General features: G+C 58.1%; 1 protein-coding gene across 3 annotated transcripts; it reads left to right on the plus strand.

The window, feature by feature from the left end:
- Positions 1-1,938: 1,938 nt before the first annotated feature.
- ARRDC1 (arrestin domain containing 1) lies at positions 1,939-10,675 on the plus strand. 3 transcript variants are annotated; one of them, XM_060608070.2, is made up of 8 exons: positions 1,939-2,115; positions 8,221-8,331; positions 8,817-8,867; positions 8,968-9,122; positions 9,358-9,540; positions 9,638-9,814; positions 9,888-10,329; positions 10,386-10,675. In XM_060608070.2, exons 1-8 carry the CDS (start codon positions 1,998-2,000, stop codon positions 10,454-10,456), a joined length of 1,308 nt encoding a protein of 435 aa, XP_060464053.1. In that variant the 5' UTR covers positions 1,939-1,997; the 3' UTR covers positions 10,457-10,675. The 3 variants fall into 3 exon arrangements, with proteins under 3 accessions (XP_060464053.1, XP_060464054.1, XP_078292308.1); XM_060608071.3 differs by having other exon boundaries at positions 10,406-10,675; XM_078436182.1 differs by lacking the exon at positions 1,939-2,115 and adding an exon at positions 2,447-2,897.
- Positions 10,676-14,050: the final 3,375 nt, after the last annotated feature.

Here is a 14,050-nt window from a genome sequence, read left to right on the forward strand (position 1 = left end):
GTCCCTGCATCTGTCACCTTGTCACACCTAATTGAAACAAATCCCAGGTACATTTTAAGATAGAGAGCAGGGGGTTGGAAGGATATTCCACGATTCTGGAGTCACTAAGAATTCCTGCAACGGTGATATTGGAGAGCATGACAGTGAGTCAGGAGCAGAAATCACCAAAAAGGGGGATTGACTTGGGCTTTGAAGATGACAGTAACAGGGGAGCAGTGGATTACTATTCTGAGAAAATGAGTTAAACTTGGGGGCTCTTAGGGAGGGGGCAAATGGTCTGGAGGTTGTTGTAAGGGGTCAGGAGAGCACACAGTCCAGGTTCAGATGTACGGGGGTTTCGGGAAAATAAACATGTACAGCTGAGAGGCCCTAGGGGGAAGCCTGGGTTACATGAGAGCATGAGCACTCAGGGAAGTCAGGACCGTTGTGCTGATGGCTTCAGTGAGGACACAGCAGCGGTTTCCAGAACAGGGGATGGGTGGGTGACGGTGCAGAGTTGTATGGGGGCTCCATTTCTTGTGGCTTACTTATCTTAGCAGCAGCCAACAAATTCCCCCCCCCCCCCCCCCCCCCCCCCGAAAACACTTCCTTCTTGACTTCTGTTGTGGACATTGGGCCTTTTTGGGTTGCCCGTAATCCTCCTTCTTCCCAGAGGGACCCTGAACTCCTTGTTCCGGAATTCCTCCATTTGCCTGGTATTGACAGAGAAATGCCTTAAGTGTGGCCAATCAGACCCCTCCCTCTCCCCCAACATCCGAATCCCAAGCAAGCCAGGCGGGCCGGTGCTGGCTGCACACTGCTGGCCCTTCCGGGCCTCAGGCCCCTCCTTTTCCTCAGCTTGGCCCAGTGGAATCCCCCCAGCCTATGAGCCTCTCTCCTTTTGCTGGAGGGCCAGGTGAGGTTTTTTGTGGCTTTCACTCAAAACCCTTGATGTCATCAGCACCCTGACTTACCATCTTCCAATAGGAGACTGAAAATCTTTAGTCTTCCTCAAACTCAATCGTACATGTACCTACCGAGCCTCTTAGATTCTGCTCCTGACTTTGTCCCATCCCCTAAGCAATTTATATCTAAGCCAGTTTTCTCCATCAGAAAATGCCACCCCATTCACGCAGGTGTTCTGGACAAAAACCCGGGCCACCCTGACGCCCCCCTTCAGGCGCTCCCACGCGTAAGGCGCCGCTGGGCGCCCTGCACTGCTCTGCGCAAGCAGCGCGTCCCTCGCGGGGCTCCCTCACCGGTCCGCCGTCCCCCACAGTCCCCGCTCCACAGGGACCTCTCAGGGCAGGTCAGAGGAGGTCCCACTCCCATCCCCGTCCCGGGGCGCCGCTCTCGAGCCTGGGGTGCCCGGACAGCCCGGCACCTCCGCCGGAGGCTCGCTACCCAGCGAGGCCGCCACCGGCACAGGTGTGCGCGGCCCCCATGGGGATCGCCCGGCTCTCCGCCGCGCGCCACCCCGCCATCCCGCACGGGGCCCGCCCCCCGTGACGTCCTTCCGCCGAGCGACGCGGGACCGCCCTCCGCAGCGAGCCCGCAGCGACCGGGCGGAGGCTGGGGAGGGGGCACCGGCCCGGCCCGCCCCTCGGCAGGTGAGCCGGCCGCGCTCCCCGGGGCCACCAGGGGGCGCCCGCGCGCCGGGTTCCCGCGAGCCGCGCCGTTATCCACCCCGCGGGCGGGCCCGCGTGGCGGGCGGGGAGGGCAGAGGCAGGGAGTTGGTGGTGGAGAGGAGGGGGAAGAGGCGGAGGACGGACCCTGGCAGGGCTCGGTGAGGGCTCGGTGTGGTTGAGGCTCGAGGAAGGCTGGAGCCCGGGGGCCGGGGGAAGAGCCGGCAGAAGAGGACCCTGGAGCTGGGGGCTGGCCGGGGAGGGCCGGGGGGCGGGCACAGGGGAGTGGGCGGGCCCGGCGGGGAGGGTCGGGGGCGGGGCCGGGAAGGCGGGGCTCGTAGCGCGGCGGCGGGAGGGGGCGTCAGTGCGCGGCCGCCCGGCCAGGGCGGCGGCATGGGGCGGGTGCAGCTCTTCGAGGTCTGCCTGAGCCACGGCCGCGTCGTCTACAGCCCTGGAGAACCGCTGGCGGGGGCCGTGCGCGTGCGTCTGGGGGCGCCGTTGCCCTTCCGAGGTGGGAGCGGGGTCCCCTCGGGGGAGGGCCGGGCCGGCGGGGCTCAGGTGGCTGCGCAGCACCTGCGGCAGGGCCGGGGCTCCCGGAAGCGGCAGCCCGTGGCACTGGGGCCTGGACCCGCGGAGCCTGTGGCGCCACCTGCCGCCCCCTCCCTTAGTCTCCCGCCGGCCTTGGGAGCCTTGGGCCCCGCCGGCTGCGGGGAGGACTAGGGTGCGGCCAGCCGGGCGGCGCAGAGCCGCCGGGGTGGGTGGCTGGTGGCAGTGGGGGCGGAGCAGGGAGGCCCGGGTGGCCCAGTCCTTCCGCATCTGCCCTTCCTGTTCTCTCCTCCCAGGGTCGGCTAGAGTCGGGGGCAGGGGTTTAGATCCTGCCCACCTTGCCGAAGGCCACTCTGACTTGGATACATGCACGCCCCCGACCCTCCCTGCCAGTTCTGCAGGGTCCGCTGAGCCCCGCCCCTGCTGGGCCCTCACCTGGAGCCCGGCCCACGTTGGGCTTTCTCTCCCCACATGCCCAGACCCCTGGCGCAGGTCCTCCCTCCTCGCGGTCCCGCGGCATACCCGCTTCCACCCAGGCTGAGGTTTGGCCTTGTGAGCTGGGAGGGTCTTGCTCATCCCTCCGTGACCCAGGCCTTCAGCCCAGTGAGCGTCTAGGAGCTGAACCCGAGCCCTGCTAGCCGGTCCTTTGCTCGCACAGGCATTTGGGACTTTGGGACTGGAAGTTAGCTTGCTGCTGCGGTCATCCCTAGGGCTCTCTGCAGGTGCTGGCCTTATCTGCCATCTGAGGTATGGACAGGGCTCTGGATGGGACTTCAGCGTTCAGCCCTCAGGGTGCAGTGAGCAAAGCTGCAGCCCCGGGGCCTCTATGCCCGATCACTGGCTGTGAGTGCAAGGCTGTGTGTGACGGTTTTCCTGCTGGGGTGCTTCTCCACCTTGGCGTGCTTGGCCAAAACCATAGCCGTCAGGCATCGCTCTGGACCTTGATCCTCTGGGCGTTAGTGTGGTTGACTGCTCAGTGCTTCTGGTGCCTACTGAGGACTGAGAGCCACTGCCCACCTTTCTGGGCAGCTGCTGCCCCTGTCCTGGATGGGTCTGACCCTTGACGTTTCTGTGTTTGAGGCCGCAAGGCTCTAGAAAGAAACTGAGTGGGTGTAGATGCTTCTGGTCAGGTGTCTGGCCTAGTGGGGCCTCCCCCTGATGACTGTTGTCTCCTTTCTTGTCTCCTTAGTTGGAGTTTGGAGTTTGAGTGGGGGTAGTTATGTTTGTGGCAGGGGGCCCTTTGACAGTGCAGCCCTTCCCTGGGGCACAAGTGACAGGTGAGAGGTGTCATGGGGCTGAGGGAGAGCCCAGGGTGCAGGAAGGAGGGGCAGGCTTGTGGCTGGGGGGACAACCACTGTGAGACCCCATGCAGAGCTCACTGCCTCGCTTATCTGCCCAGTCATGTTTCCATAGCAAACACACCGTTACTGACTAGAGCAAAGGGATGGCCTGGCCTGGGCAGAGCCCCCAGCAACCATGTGATAGGTGAGATGTGGGTGAATGGACAGGGCATAGGATACCAAGGGAGCCCCTGGTGATGGTCCTGATGGTAAATGTACTAGCCGAGCCCCTGATTAGGAGAGGGAAGATGGGGGTATCGGCCAAAAAGCAGATGGATAATGACTTCAAGCCAGAGGGGTTATTCTTCAGATTGTCCCCAGGGGCCTAGATGGAATGTGGGTGCTGGGGCTGCTCTAAGGCTTCCTCTAGCCCTAGCTGGGTGTGGAAAAGGCAAGGCTGTGGTTCTTTCATTCTTTAAAAAAAATCTTTTTTAATGTTTATTTATTTTTGAGCTAGAGACAGAGCATGAACGGGGGGAGGGTCAGAGAGAGAGGGAGACACAGAATCAGGCTCCAGGCTCTGAGCCATCAGCACAGAGCCCGACGCGGGGGGCGCCTGGGTGGCTCAGTCGGTTAAGCGTCCGACTTCCGCTTAGGTCACGATCTCACGTTCCGTGAGTTCCAGCCCCGCGTCGGGCTCTGTGCTGACGGCTCAGAGCCTGGAGCCTGTTTCGGATTCTGTGTCTCCCTCTCTCTCTGCCCCTCCCCCGTTCATGCTCGGTCTCTCTCTGTCTCAAAAATAAATACACGTTTAATTTTTTTTTTTAACGTTTATTTATTTTTGAGACAGAGAGAGACTGAGCATGAATGGGGGAGGGTCAGAGAGAGAGGGAGACACAGAATCTGAAGCATCTTTCATCTTAAGATACCTGTTCAGCTTCTGTTACCAGCCAGTGATGCAACAGGGAGGCCCTCCATCCCTCTGGGAGGACATGGAGGTGGCGAGGACAGCAGGTCTTTCCTGGGGGGCTCCTAGTCTTACCCACTAAATACTTGTCTGAGGAGGGACAGTGATGATTTGCACTTCAGCTATGAGGGCACTGGCTGTCCTCAGAGCTACTGTAGAAAGCTGGGGAAGGAACCGGTTTCCTGGAGCCCAAGTCCAGCTGAGCCTGAGGCTGGGGGTCACACGGGGGTGCACTCTTTTCTGGCATTGAGGGAGGGTGGTACCCAGACGACAGCAGTGGTCAGCTCCCAGCTCTGTCAGTTCCCTGAGCTGTCACTGTAGGCCAGACACCATTCTCCCCACCTCCCGTGGACCAACTCTATAAACCGCCAGAGCAACCCTGAGAGGTGGGCACCATTATTATTGTCATGTTTCTGATTTGGACACAGGACAGACAGAAGTGCCTCACAGGCCAGAGCTTTAGTGAAAAGATGTGGCAAAAGGTGGGCTGCTGTGGATTTGTGGGAGCTGGTGGAGGTGGGCGAGACCTTTGGGACCAGAATGAAGAGTGATGGCAGGTGGTGCAAGGGAGGAGGGCTACTGGACAGGGGAGGGCTGGCTGGGGAGGAAAGTTCTAGAAGTCTCTCTGGAACACAGTCCACATGATGATGTTCCTTAGAGAACTGGAGCAGCCCCAGACCCACTGTTAGAACCGAAAACACTTTGAAACCTAGATGGTACAGCAGGGCTTGTTTCTGTTGGCGGAGGCTGTCCCTTACCAGAACATACCTCCCCTGTCCTGTGGCTGTGCTGCCACCCGTCACACTGGTGATGGTCATGGTCACCTGCGGGAGCAGATCCCCCCCCTGCAGGAGGTGGGAGGGAGAAGCCTGCTGTGTGTATCTGTCCCCTGCACCTCCATTGTTCTCCTGTGGAGGAGAGTGCACAGGAACAGGCTGTTTGACTCCAAGACAGTGATTGGAAGCTGCTCATTCAGGCAAGGTCTCTGAAGAGGCTTAGGCATGTGTGCAAAAAGAGGCTCTTTGCCTGCACATTGGGAAGGTCATAGAACTTGCCCCCACCCGGAATACCCCAAGGGTCGATTTGATACTGTTTGTTTTTCTAGGGTCAGGTGACCCCATAGCTTGTTCACCGGAATTCTGGGGGCCAAGTTCGGTCTGGGTGGGTGACTGTTTTAACCATCCTGCTGTTGGACGTGGCTATGCCTAGATAGTGCTCGGTACCAGTATTGCTCGAAGCTCTTGGGTAGCTAGGGTGGATTCTTTTTTTTTTTTTTTAATGTGTATTTATTTAAAAAAAAATTTTTTTTTTTCAATGTTTTTTATTTATTTTTGGGACAGAGAGAGACAGAGCATGAACGGGGGAGGGGCAGAGAGAGAGGGAGACACAGAATCGGAAACAGGCTCCAGGCTCCGAGCCATCAGCCCAGAGCCCGACGCGGGGCTCGAACTCACGGACCGCAAGATCGTGACCTGGCTGAAGTCGGACGCTTAACCGACTGCGCCACCCAGGCGCCCCTAATGTGTATTTATTTTTGAGAGAGAGCACAAGTAGGGAATGGGCAGACAGAGAGGGGGACAGAAGATCTGAAGCAGGCTCTGGGCTGACAGCAGTGAGCCCGATATGGGGCTTGAACTCACAAACTGTGAGATCATGACCTGAGCCGAAGTCGGACTCTCATCCGATTGAACCACCCAGGTGCCCTATAGGGTGGATTCTAAGAACTGTTGAGTCCCCTGGTATATGTGTGTAAGATCACAGCAGATCTTCCTGGTGCTTTTTCAGGGCCCCTGTAGTAGCCTACAGTTTGATCACCATAAAGGAGTGTGCTTTCCGTCTCCTAACACGTGTCAAAATATTTAATATCTGCCAGTCTGATGGGTTAAAATGGTAACTCATATGAGCCTCTCTGATTTCCACTGAGGTTGGACGTCTGTTCTTCTCCGTTTCTATGTAAAAGTTTCTACATAACAAGTCACTCCTAAGTCAAGTTGTTTAAAATGACCATCTTACTATGACCCGCAGTGCTGTGGATTAGGAATTTGGGCAGAGTGATTCTTCAGCTGTGTGTGCCATCCATTGGGGTCACTTGACGGTTTTCAGCTGGCACTGGGCCAATCTGGGGACCACTTAACTCCTTTTGGCACACTGTGCTGGTCCCAGCGTTCGTAGGACAGCCAGATTCAAGGGAGAGTGCACCCCCTCCATGGGGAGTGTTAAAGTTACGTGGCATCTGGAATTGTCACACTTCCCGTCCTTGTTCTGTTCACTCCCGTCGTGTTTCTCTTGGGCTGTGTTGGTCTATAGGAGCATCACTGATGTCCCAGATTTCTGGGGTGGGAACAATTCTGGGTCTGGCCCTAGGAAGGGATGGCTGATGGAGTGTGGATTAGAAATCAGGATCCAGGGGCGCCTGGGTGGCTCAGTTGGTTGGGCGACCGACTTCGGCTCAGGTCATGATCTCACAGTCCGTGAGTTCGAGCCCCGCGTCGGGCTCTGTGCTGACAGCTCGGAGCCTGGAGCCTGTTTCCGATTCTGTGTCTCCCTCTCTCTCTGACCCTCCCCCGTTCATGCTCTGTCTCTCTATGTCTTAAAAATAAATAAACGTCAAATAAAAAAAAATAAAAAAAAAAAAAAAAAAAAGAAATCAGGATCCAGTCACAGGCAGTGCCAACAGGGGTGGAGGATGAGCCAAGGGTTCACGGTGGGGGGAAAGCCCGGTGGTCTGTGGATGGTTAACAGGAGGCCTGTTTGGCAGGATGGAGTCAGCCTGGGGAGACATGAACATGGCTGGTGTGGCTGGCTCCTGGCCCTGGACACTTGGGATACCAGGTTCCTCCTGCCTGGTGGCTCTGTCAGGAGGCTGTCAGATTCTGAGTCACCTTGCCCTCACTGGACCATCGAGTTGGGAGGAAGAGGAGGGGCTGGGCAGGGAGGCTAACATCTTTGGCCTTGTCTCAGCACGGGGCAGGGAAAGAAGTGGAGCTGCAAGGAGTGAGAGTCACTGAGCTCCCAGCCCCTCTCTGCTTGGTTCTCCAGCCGTGCTGTCTTCTTGGTTGTCCAGCCACAGCCTGTGACCATAGTGGTCTCTGGGCATATGTCCATTAGAGTGAGGAATTTGAGTTCCCGACCACAGAAAGGTGGGGTGACCTCTGCTTCTGGTCTGGGTGCTTCCACAGGAGAGTCGGGGAGAGGACGGAACCATCTCTTGATGTTGAAAACCAGTCCTCCTGGGCAGCACTGGTCCAGGAAGTCAAGGGTGTCCTCACCTGCCAGTGTGCCAGACTGTTGGGTACCTTATCCGCTCAGGCAGGTCTGACCACATTCCTGTGTCATGAGGGTGAGCAGTTAGTTTCCTGGAGCATAAAGGGGTGCCTCCCAGCCTAGCTGACTTGCCTGTGAGGCAGCAGGAAGTAGGGTTGGAGGTCAGCGGCTCCCATGGGCTTCTGTTCATCATTGGTGTCCCCAGCATGCCCTATAGGCAGCTAAGTCTTCACAGGTCTGGTGGGCCCAGGGGTGGCTGGGAACAGAGGTTAGCAGGCTGGGGTTGTCCAGGTGTCATCTGGGTGACCACTGGGGCCTTCCCGTTCTGGGCTTCAGGACAGATGTAACTCTGTGCCTCACTGCCGTGGGAGCACTGTACTGGGAGTACCGCAAGATGGAGGATGGACAGGAGGCATCCTCTGGAGAGCAGCAGGCCACTTGCTGTGGCCTTTAGTGCTACACCTTTAGTGCTGCAAGCCCTACCTAAGTCTCTGTGGTGGGGGCAGGGAGGGGTCGAGGACAGTAGCTGGCTGGGACTCACGCCATCCCCCCCTTGCAGCCATCCGAGTGACCTGCATGGGTTCCTGCAGGGTGTCCAACAAGGCCAATGATGCAGCGTGGGTAGTGGAGGAGGGCTACTTCAACAGTGCGCTGTCGCTGGCTGACAAGGGTGAGTTTGGGAGACTGTACTTGGCCTCACTGTGCATAGTGACCCCGCCCAGGGCAGACCTTGGTTGAGTGTGGGGCCCGTCTGTCCACCCTACCTCCCCATCAGGCTTCTGGGACCCCCGTGCTGGCTCACCCTCTAGCACTGCTTGGCATCCTGATGTATTTCTCTCCCCATCAGGCTCTGGGTATTGCCTGATAGGGGTTGGGTGGCTGAAGGGGGCCAGTTTCTTCTTGATTTGGGTGGGCTCTGGCTCCTGGAACAGCCCCATCTCTCTTTCCTGTTCAAGCCAAGATCTTGCATCACTTCCTTTGCCCAGGCTGCAGCCCGTTGCTGCTGTCGTGCCTGGAGTCAGAGGCTGGGAGACCCAGTAGCCAGAGTCCGTGTGAGCTGGTCAGCTGCAGGGCCTGCTTCCAACCTGTGTCCTGTGGTGTCACCTCAAGGCTCCTGAGCCCCCTCTCCCCTACACCCCCCTCCTGTCTCTGCAGGAAGCCTGCCCGCTGGAGAGCACAACTTCCCCTTTCAGTTCCTGCTTCCTGGTAAGAGCCCAGCCTTGCCTGGCCAGGCCTCTTGGTGACAGTTGGTGGACAGGAGGTGGGGCAGGGGGCAGTTGGGTGCCATTCCCTGCTCTCTCTCCAGCCACAGCGCCAACGTCCTTCGAAGGCCCCTTTGGGAAGATTGTACACCAGGTGCGGGCCACCATCGACACACCACGTTTTTCCAAGGATCACCAGTGCAGCCGTGTGTTCTATATCTTGAGCCCCCTGAATCTGAACAGCATCCCTGACATCGAGGTGAGGATGGAGCGGTGGTCTCCTGGGTGGTCCCCACCTCTGCCGGATGTCCTGTCGTCAACTAAGATGAGGTGGCCGGGCTCTAGAAGAGCAGCGGCCTCTCTGTCCCGAGCTAACTGTGCTGTGCCTGGGGGGCAGGGGATAGCAGGGCACAGTGGGCTTGTTCAGCGAGAGGCCTCAGGGATCTAGGCTGCCCACGCCCACCAAACCCCCTCACGACTGCCCTCCCCTCAAGCAACCCAACGTGGCCTCCACCACCAAGAAGTTCTCCTACAAGCTGGTGAAGACGGGCAGCGTGGTCCTCACCGCCAGCACCGACCTCCGTGGCTACGTGGTGGGCCAGGTGCTGCGGCTGCAGGCTGACATCGAGAACCAGTCAGGCAAGGACACCAGCCCTGTGGTAGCCAGTCTGCTGCAGGTCAGAGTCCCCTCTGACTGTCAGGGCCTGTCCCCATGGGACCAGAGGAGGGGTAGGTGCCTGGCCTGCCCAGGCTCACAGGCTGGCCCTTCCCCAGAAAGTATCCTACAAGGCCAAGCGCTGGATCTATGATGTGCGGACCATCGCAGAGGTAGAGGGTGCGGGTGTCAAGGCCTGGAGGCGGGCGCAGTGGCAAGAGCAGATCCTGGTGCCTGCCCTGCCCCAGTCAGCCCTGCCAGGTTGCAGCCTTATCCACGTGGACTACTACTTGCAGGTGCTGGGGGTTGGAGGGAGCGGGGTGGGAAGGGGGGGCAGGTGGCCTAGCCTCACTCTCCCATCCTCCCCAGGTCTCCCTGAAGGTGCCTGAAGCCACCGTGACCCTTCCTGTCTTCATCGGCAATATTGCTGTGAACCACGCCCCGCTGAGCCCCCGGCCAGGCCCAGGGCTGCCTCCTGGGGCCTCGATCCCGGTGGTGCCCTCCGCACCGCCCCAGGAGGAGGAGGAGGCGGAGGCTGCGGCCAGCAGCCCCCACTTTGCAGACGCAGTCTCCCTCTCCACGAAGAGCCACTCACAACAGCAGTCACTACCTGCCACCTTCGGCTCTGTGCCTGCTGCCCCTGAGCCCCGCCCTCAGGATGGCAGCCCTGCTCCCCACCCACTGCCCCCTCCCTTGTGCATCTCTACAGGTGCCACTGTCCCCTACTTTGCAGAGGGTTCAGGAGGGCCAGTGCCCACCACCAGTACCTTGATCCTGCCCCCAGAATACAGCTCATGGGGTTATCCCTACGGTGAGTGAGAGGCCTGGGGTCTGGCTGGGGGAGAGGGCCCCATGAGCCCCTTGCAGACTTTGCTCTTTCCCCGCAGAGGCCCCGCCATCCTATGAGCAGAGCTGTGGCGGTGCAGATCCCAGCCTGACGCCCGGGAGCTGACCCTGTGCCGCCTTTTCCGGGTGGGCTGACCTCTGCCCTGGGACCGGGCGCCCAGGGCCTCGTGCCTTTGCTCCTGGCCTGGCCCGGCGTACTCAGGACCTGCTGCTGCCCGGCCGTTCCTCGCAGCCTCCGCCTCGGGACTAGCCTCTCCCCGGGGACTGGGGCCTAGAGAGATGGAGTGTAAATAAAGCGCTTCATTTGTAGAGCTGGGCACAGGCCGGCCTCTCTGGCGCCCTCCTCCAGCTCAGTGCGCGGTGGCCTAACCCTGGGGGCCTCCCTAGGCGCGCGCCCTCCTCCTGGCCCCGCCCCTCCTGGGCACGCGCCCTCCAGGCCCTGCTCCTCTCTTGGTTCTGGGCCCCTGGCTTCTGGGTCTCCCAGTCCCTTCCTGGGCGCGTGCCCCTCTCCTCGGTTATGGGCCCATCCTTCCTGGTGCCTAGGGCTGGAAGACAGGCTGGGGGAGCGGGACCAACCAGCGTGGGCCGGTTAACTTCAACTCGGGCCCGGCTGGCCTTCGCTTTTATGGTTCTGCTTAAGGATGTGCCCTTTAAGCTGGGCTTGCATGTCTGGGGCCTTGGCATTAATTTAAAATGTATTTGTAACGTGGGGAGACCACCCCTGTTCCGTTTGATTGTCACAAACCTTGGACTTTCCCCTCTAGCACCCATCATTCCAGGGGGAGCGGCTCAGACCTCCTTGTCAGAGAAAATCCCTTGGGGGATGAGGAGGAGGGCTTGCCCAAGCCTCTGCCTCTTGTGCTATTCCCTTATCCTTGGCCTCAAGTCTCAAGTCCCTGCTGTTATCACTGCTACTCTGGCTGTGAGGGATACTGTTGCTCACCTCTCATCCAAGTGTGAACACAAGGCCAAGGCCACACCTGCTCCTGAGGTCCCCTTCAAATGCCTGTTGTCTAGGATCCAAGGAACCCAAGAACAAATAAAAACCGGGTTCGGAAGAGCAACGTTTACCAAAGGGACATCTGCAGATGTTCCAGGGCTGAGGGGAGGGTCTGTAAATGCCCAACGGGACCAATGATTGTGGACTGTGCTTTAGGAAATAATGGAGGTGTGGTTAAGATAAGACTTTGGGTTCAAATTCCCTATCTGCCATATGGTGAGGGAGTGACTGGATAGGTGTCTGTTACCTTAATCTACAAGAAATTTATGGGATTATGAGAAGACATATTGAGCTCCTGCCCATTTACTACTTGTACACTTAACAGTCCAGAAGTGCAAAATTTGGGCCTGGTGACCTAGCTGTCATTCTCCAGTTCGGGCTTCCACTCCTGGGTCCAGAGTGGCCATTCCAGATTTCACCATCACCCAGTTTACTGGGCCTGCACCTCTAACTTCTTGGCGGGGTGGGGGGGGGGGGGGGAGTATAGGCTGGGAAGTAGATTCTATCATTTGTGCAAACATCCACCCAGCTACCTTTGACAGTTGGAAATGTGCTCTTTAGTCAGGTAGCCACGTACCCAGCTAAAACGTTACTATTTGTTGGACAAGGAGAGGATAAACATTGGAGAAAAGCTCAAAATATGCCACAAGGAGGATAATCTGCAAACCATCTGCTAGTGGTAGCCTCATAGTTGAAAATGTGCCTGGGTTTCAATCCTGTCTCTGCCTCTCAATAGTCAGGTAGTCTTGAGGGCACTCAACTCTTTTGCTTTGGTTTCCTCACTCAGAACGTGGGTAAGAGTCTTGCCTCTCAGGACTGATGTGATGGTTCACATGGCATGTGTTAAAAACTGCACTTAACATAAATGATCAATGATCATACAAGGATAGGGCGGGTTGGGCTGACAGAGCAAAATGGGAGCATATCCTACTTCTGACGCATTGACTTACGGTCAGTGTTTGCCTGGTAAAGGATTTCTTCTCCACATCTTATTCACTCAACAAATATTTATTTTTTTCTCCTGCATGCCAAGCATTGTTATAAGCACTAAGGCGTACAAGATAAAAGTCCCTGACTTTCTGGACTTACATTTTAATGGGAAAGACAGACAATATAACAGTGGAGTGCCAAGGAGTAAAATAAAGCAAGGAAGTTCTGGGGTGCAGTATTGTTTTCGGTAGGGAGGTAAGGGAAGGCTTTCCTGAAGAGGTGGTATTTGAGACCCAGCCATGGCAGAGAATTGAGCCACACATACCTGAGATAAAAGCGTTTCAGGGAAGGGACAGACTAGAGCCCAAGGCAGGAGTGGAGATGGAGAGTATGCTGCCAGAGTTAGGTGTGAGTGGAGGTGAGTTAAATTGGGCCGTACAGGTCATGACTACTGAGCTTCCAGTCTTGAGGCTCCAAACAGTCAAGGGTCCCAAGCCTGTTAGGAGCTGACTTAGGTTGCCCCAAAGAAACAGGGAAGATTTCCTAGGTACTTACAGTCGTCCATTTCCTCCTTTGCACCTGTGTGACTGTCAATGTCCACCTTAGTAGAGTAATTTTTCTGGAGTCCCACCGAGAGTGAGCCCGCATGTGCGAGGGGGTGGAGCAGGTTAGCCTTCAACTCAGAGCCTCCTCAGTTCTTGTTGCAAAGACCGGTGAGAGAACCCCAGTTTCAGTCTATACATCTTTCTTCAACTGCCAGAACATGATAGAATTCAGTCTGACCATGGCGGGGGGCGGGGGGCGAAGCCAGTTTATGTGATGCTGTCCATGAAGGCGGTTGGGTGTGCTGAGATCTTCCCCGTGCAAAACTGGGAGGCAGGCTGCTGGGTAGGTGCCGATTCAAGGAGCTTGGGGTGATCAGGGAGGCTGCCCAGGCTGGGAACACCTAACTGGAGAACCCCGTTCCTAGCGGGGGGCAGTCTTCCTCATTGGGACAATCCCCATTCTACCCCCAGCCTTCCAATCAGAACACTGTCCCCATCCAGAGCACACTTTCATAGCGGGCCACCTTCCCTAATCAGTGCATACTCTCCCACAGAAGAAACGGACCCTGGCCAGAGCACCCACCAGCTGTGACATTACCCCTAATCAGGGCACCTCTCCTAACCGATGCACCCCAAACGGAGGCAAGTCTCCTCATTGAGACATCCTCCCAAAGTTGGGGCAATCCTCCCGTCGGAACATTCCCCTCCCCCCCATCGGGGCAGCCTTCTCAGTCGGCACACAGTCGGCACCCACTCCTAGCAGGACACAACCCCCCCTCCCCCCCCCAGCCGGGGCACCCCCACCACCGGGCACAACCCGTAAACACCCTCTAGGTGGGCATTCACCCCAACCAAGACCCGCCCCACCATGCCGGGAATACCCTCGAACCCAGGCACCGCCCTAGGACGCAAGTCAGGATCCGCCTTCTGGGAAGGCCGACGGAATCAATGTGTGTCCGGGGTTAAAGGTCAGGGGTCCTTCTCCACCCCGGCCAGCCCACCAGAATGCCCACGTAGAAGGAAAAGATATTTGCGAAAACCGGAGGACGACGCTTGGCCGCCGCGACACCTCCGGAAGATCGCTGCGTCCGACCCCGCCCCCCACCTCGCCCGCGCGCGTCGGTTCCGGTCGGCGCAGGCCCGCGCCACGGACGCCGCACGCCGGGCTGCAGTGCGCAGGTGCGGGCGCGGGCGCAGGCGCAGACGCGCGT

This window comes from Panthera onca, chromosome D4 (genome assembly GCF_046562875.1).
Source record: "Panthera onca isolate mPanOnc1 chromosome D4, mPanOnc1 haplotype 2, whole genome shotgun sequence".
Classification (NCBI taxonomy): Eukaryota; Metazoa; Chordata; class Mammalia; order Carnivora; family Felidae; genus Panthera; species Panthera onca.

Coding starts and splice junctions, on each gene's coding strand:
- ARRDC1 (XM_060608070.2), top strand. CDS start 1,998: ATGGGGCGGGTGCAGCTCTTCGAGGTCTGCCTGAGCCACGGCCGCGTC. Junction 9,123..9,357: donor ACAGCATCCCTGACATCGAG/GTGAGGATGGAG, acceptor CCTCCCCTCAAG/CAACCCAACGTGGCCTCCAC. Junction 9,541..9,637: donor TGGTAGCCAGTCTGCTGCAG/GTCAGAGTCCCC, acceptor GCCCTTCCCCAG/AAAGTATCCTACAAGGCCAA.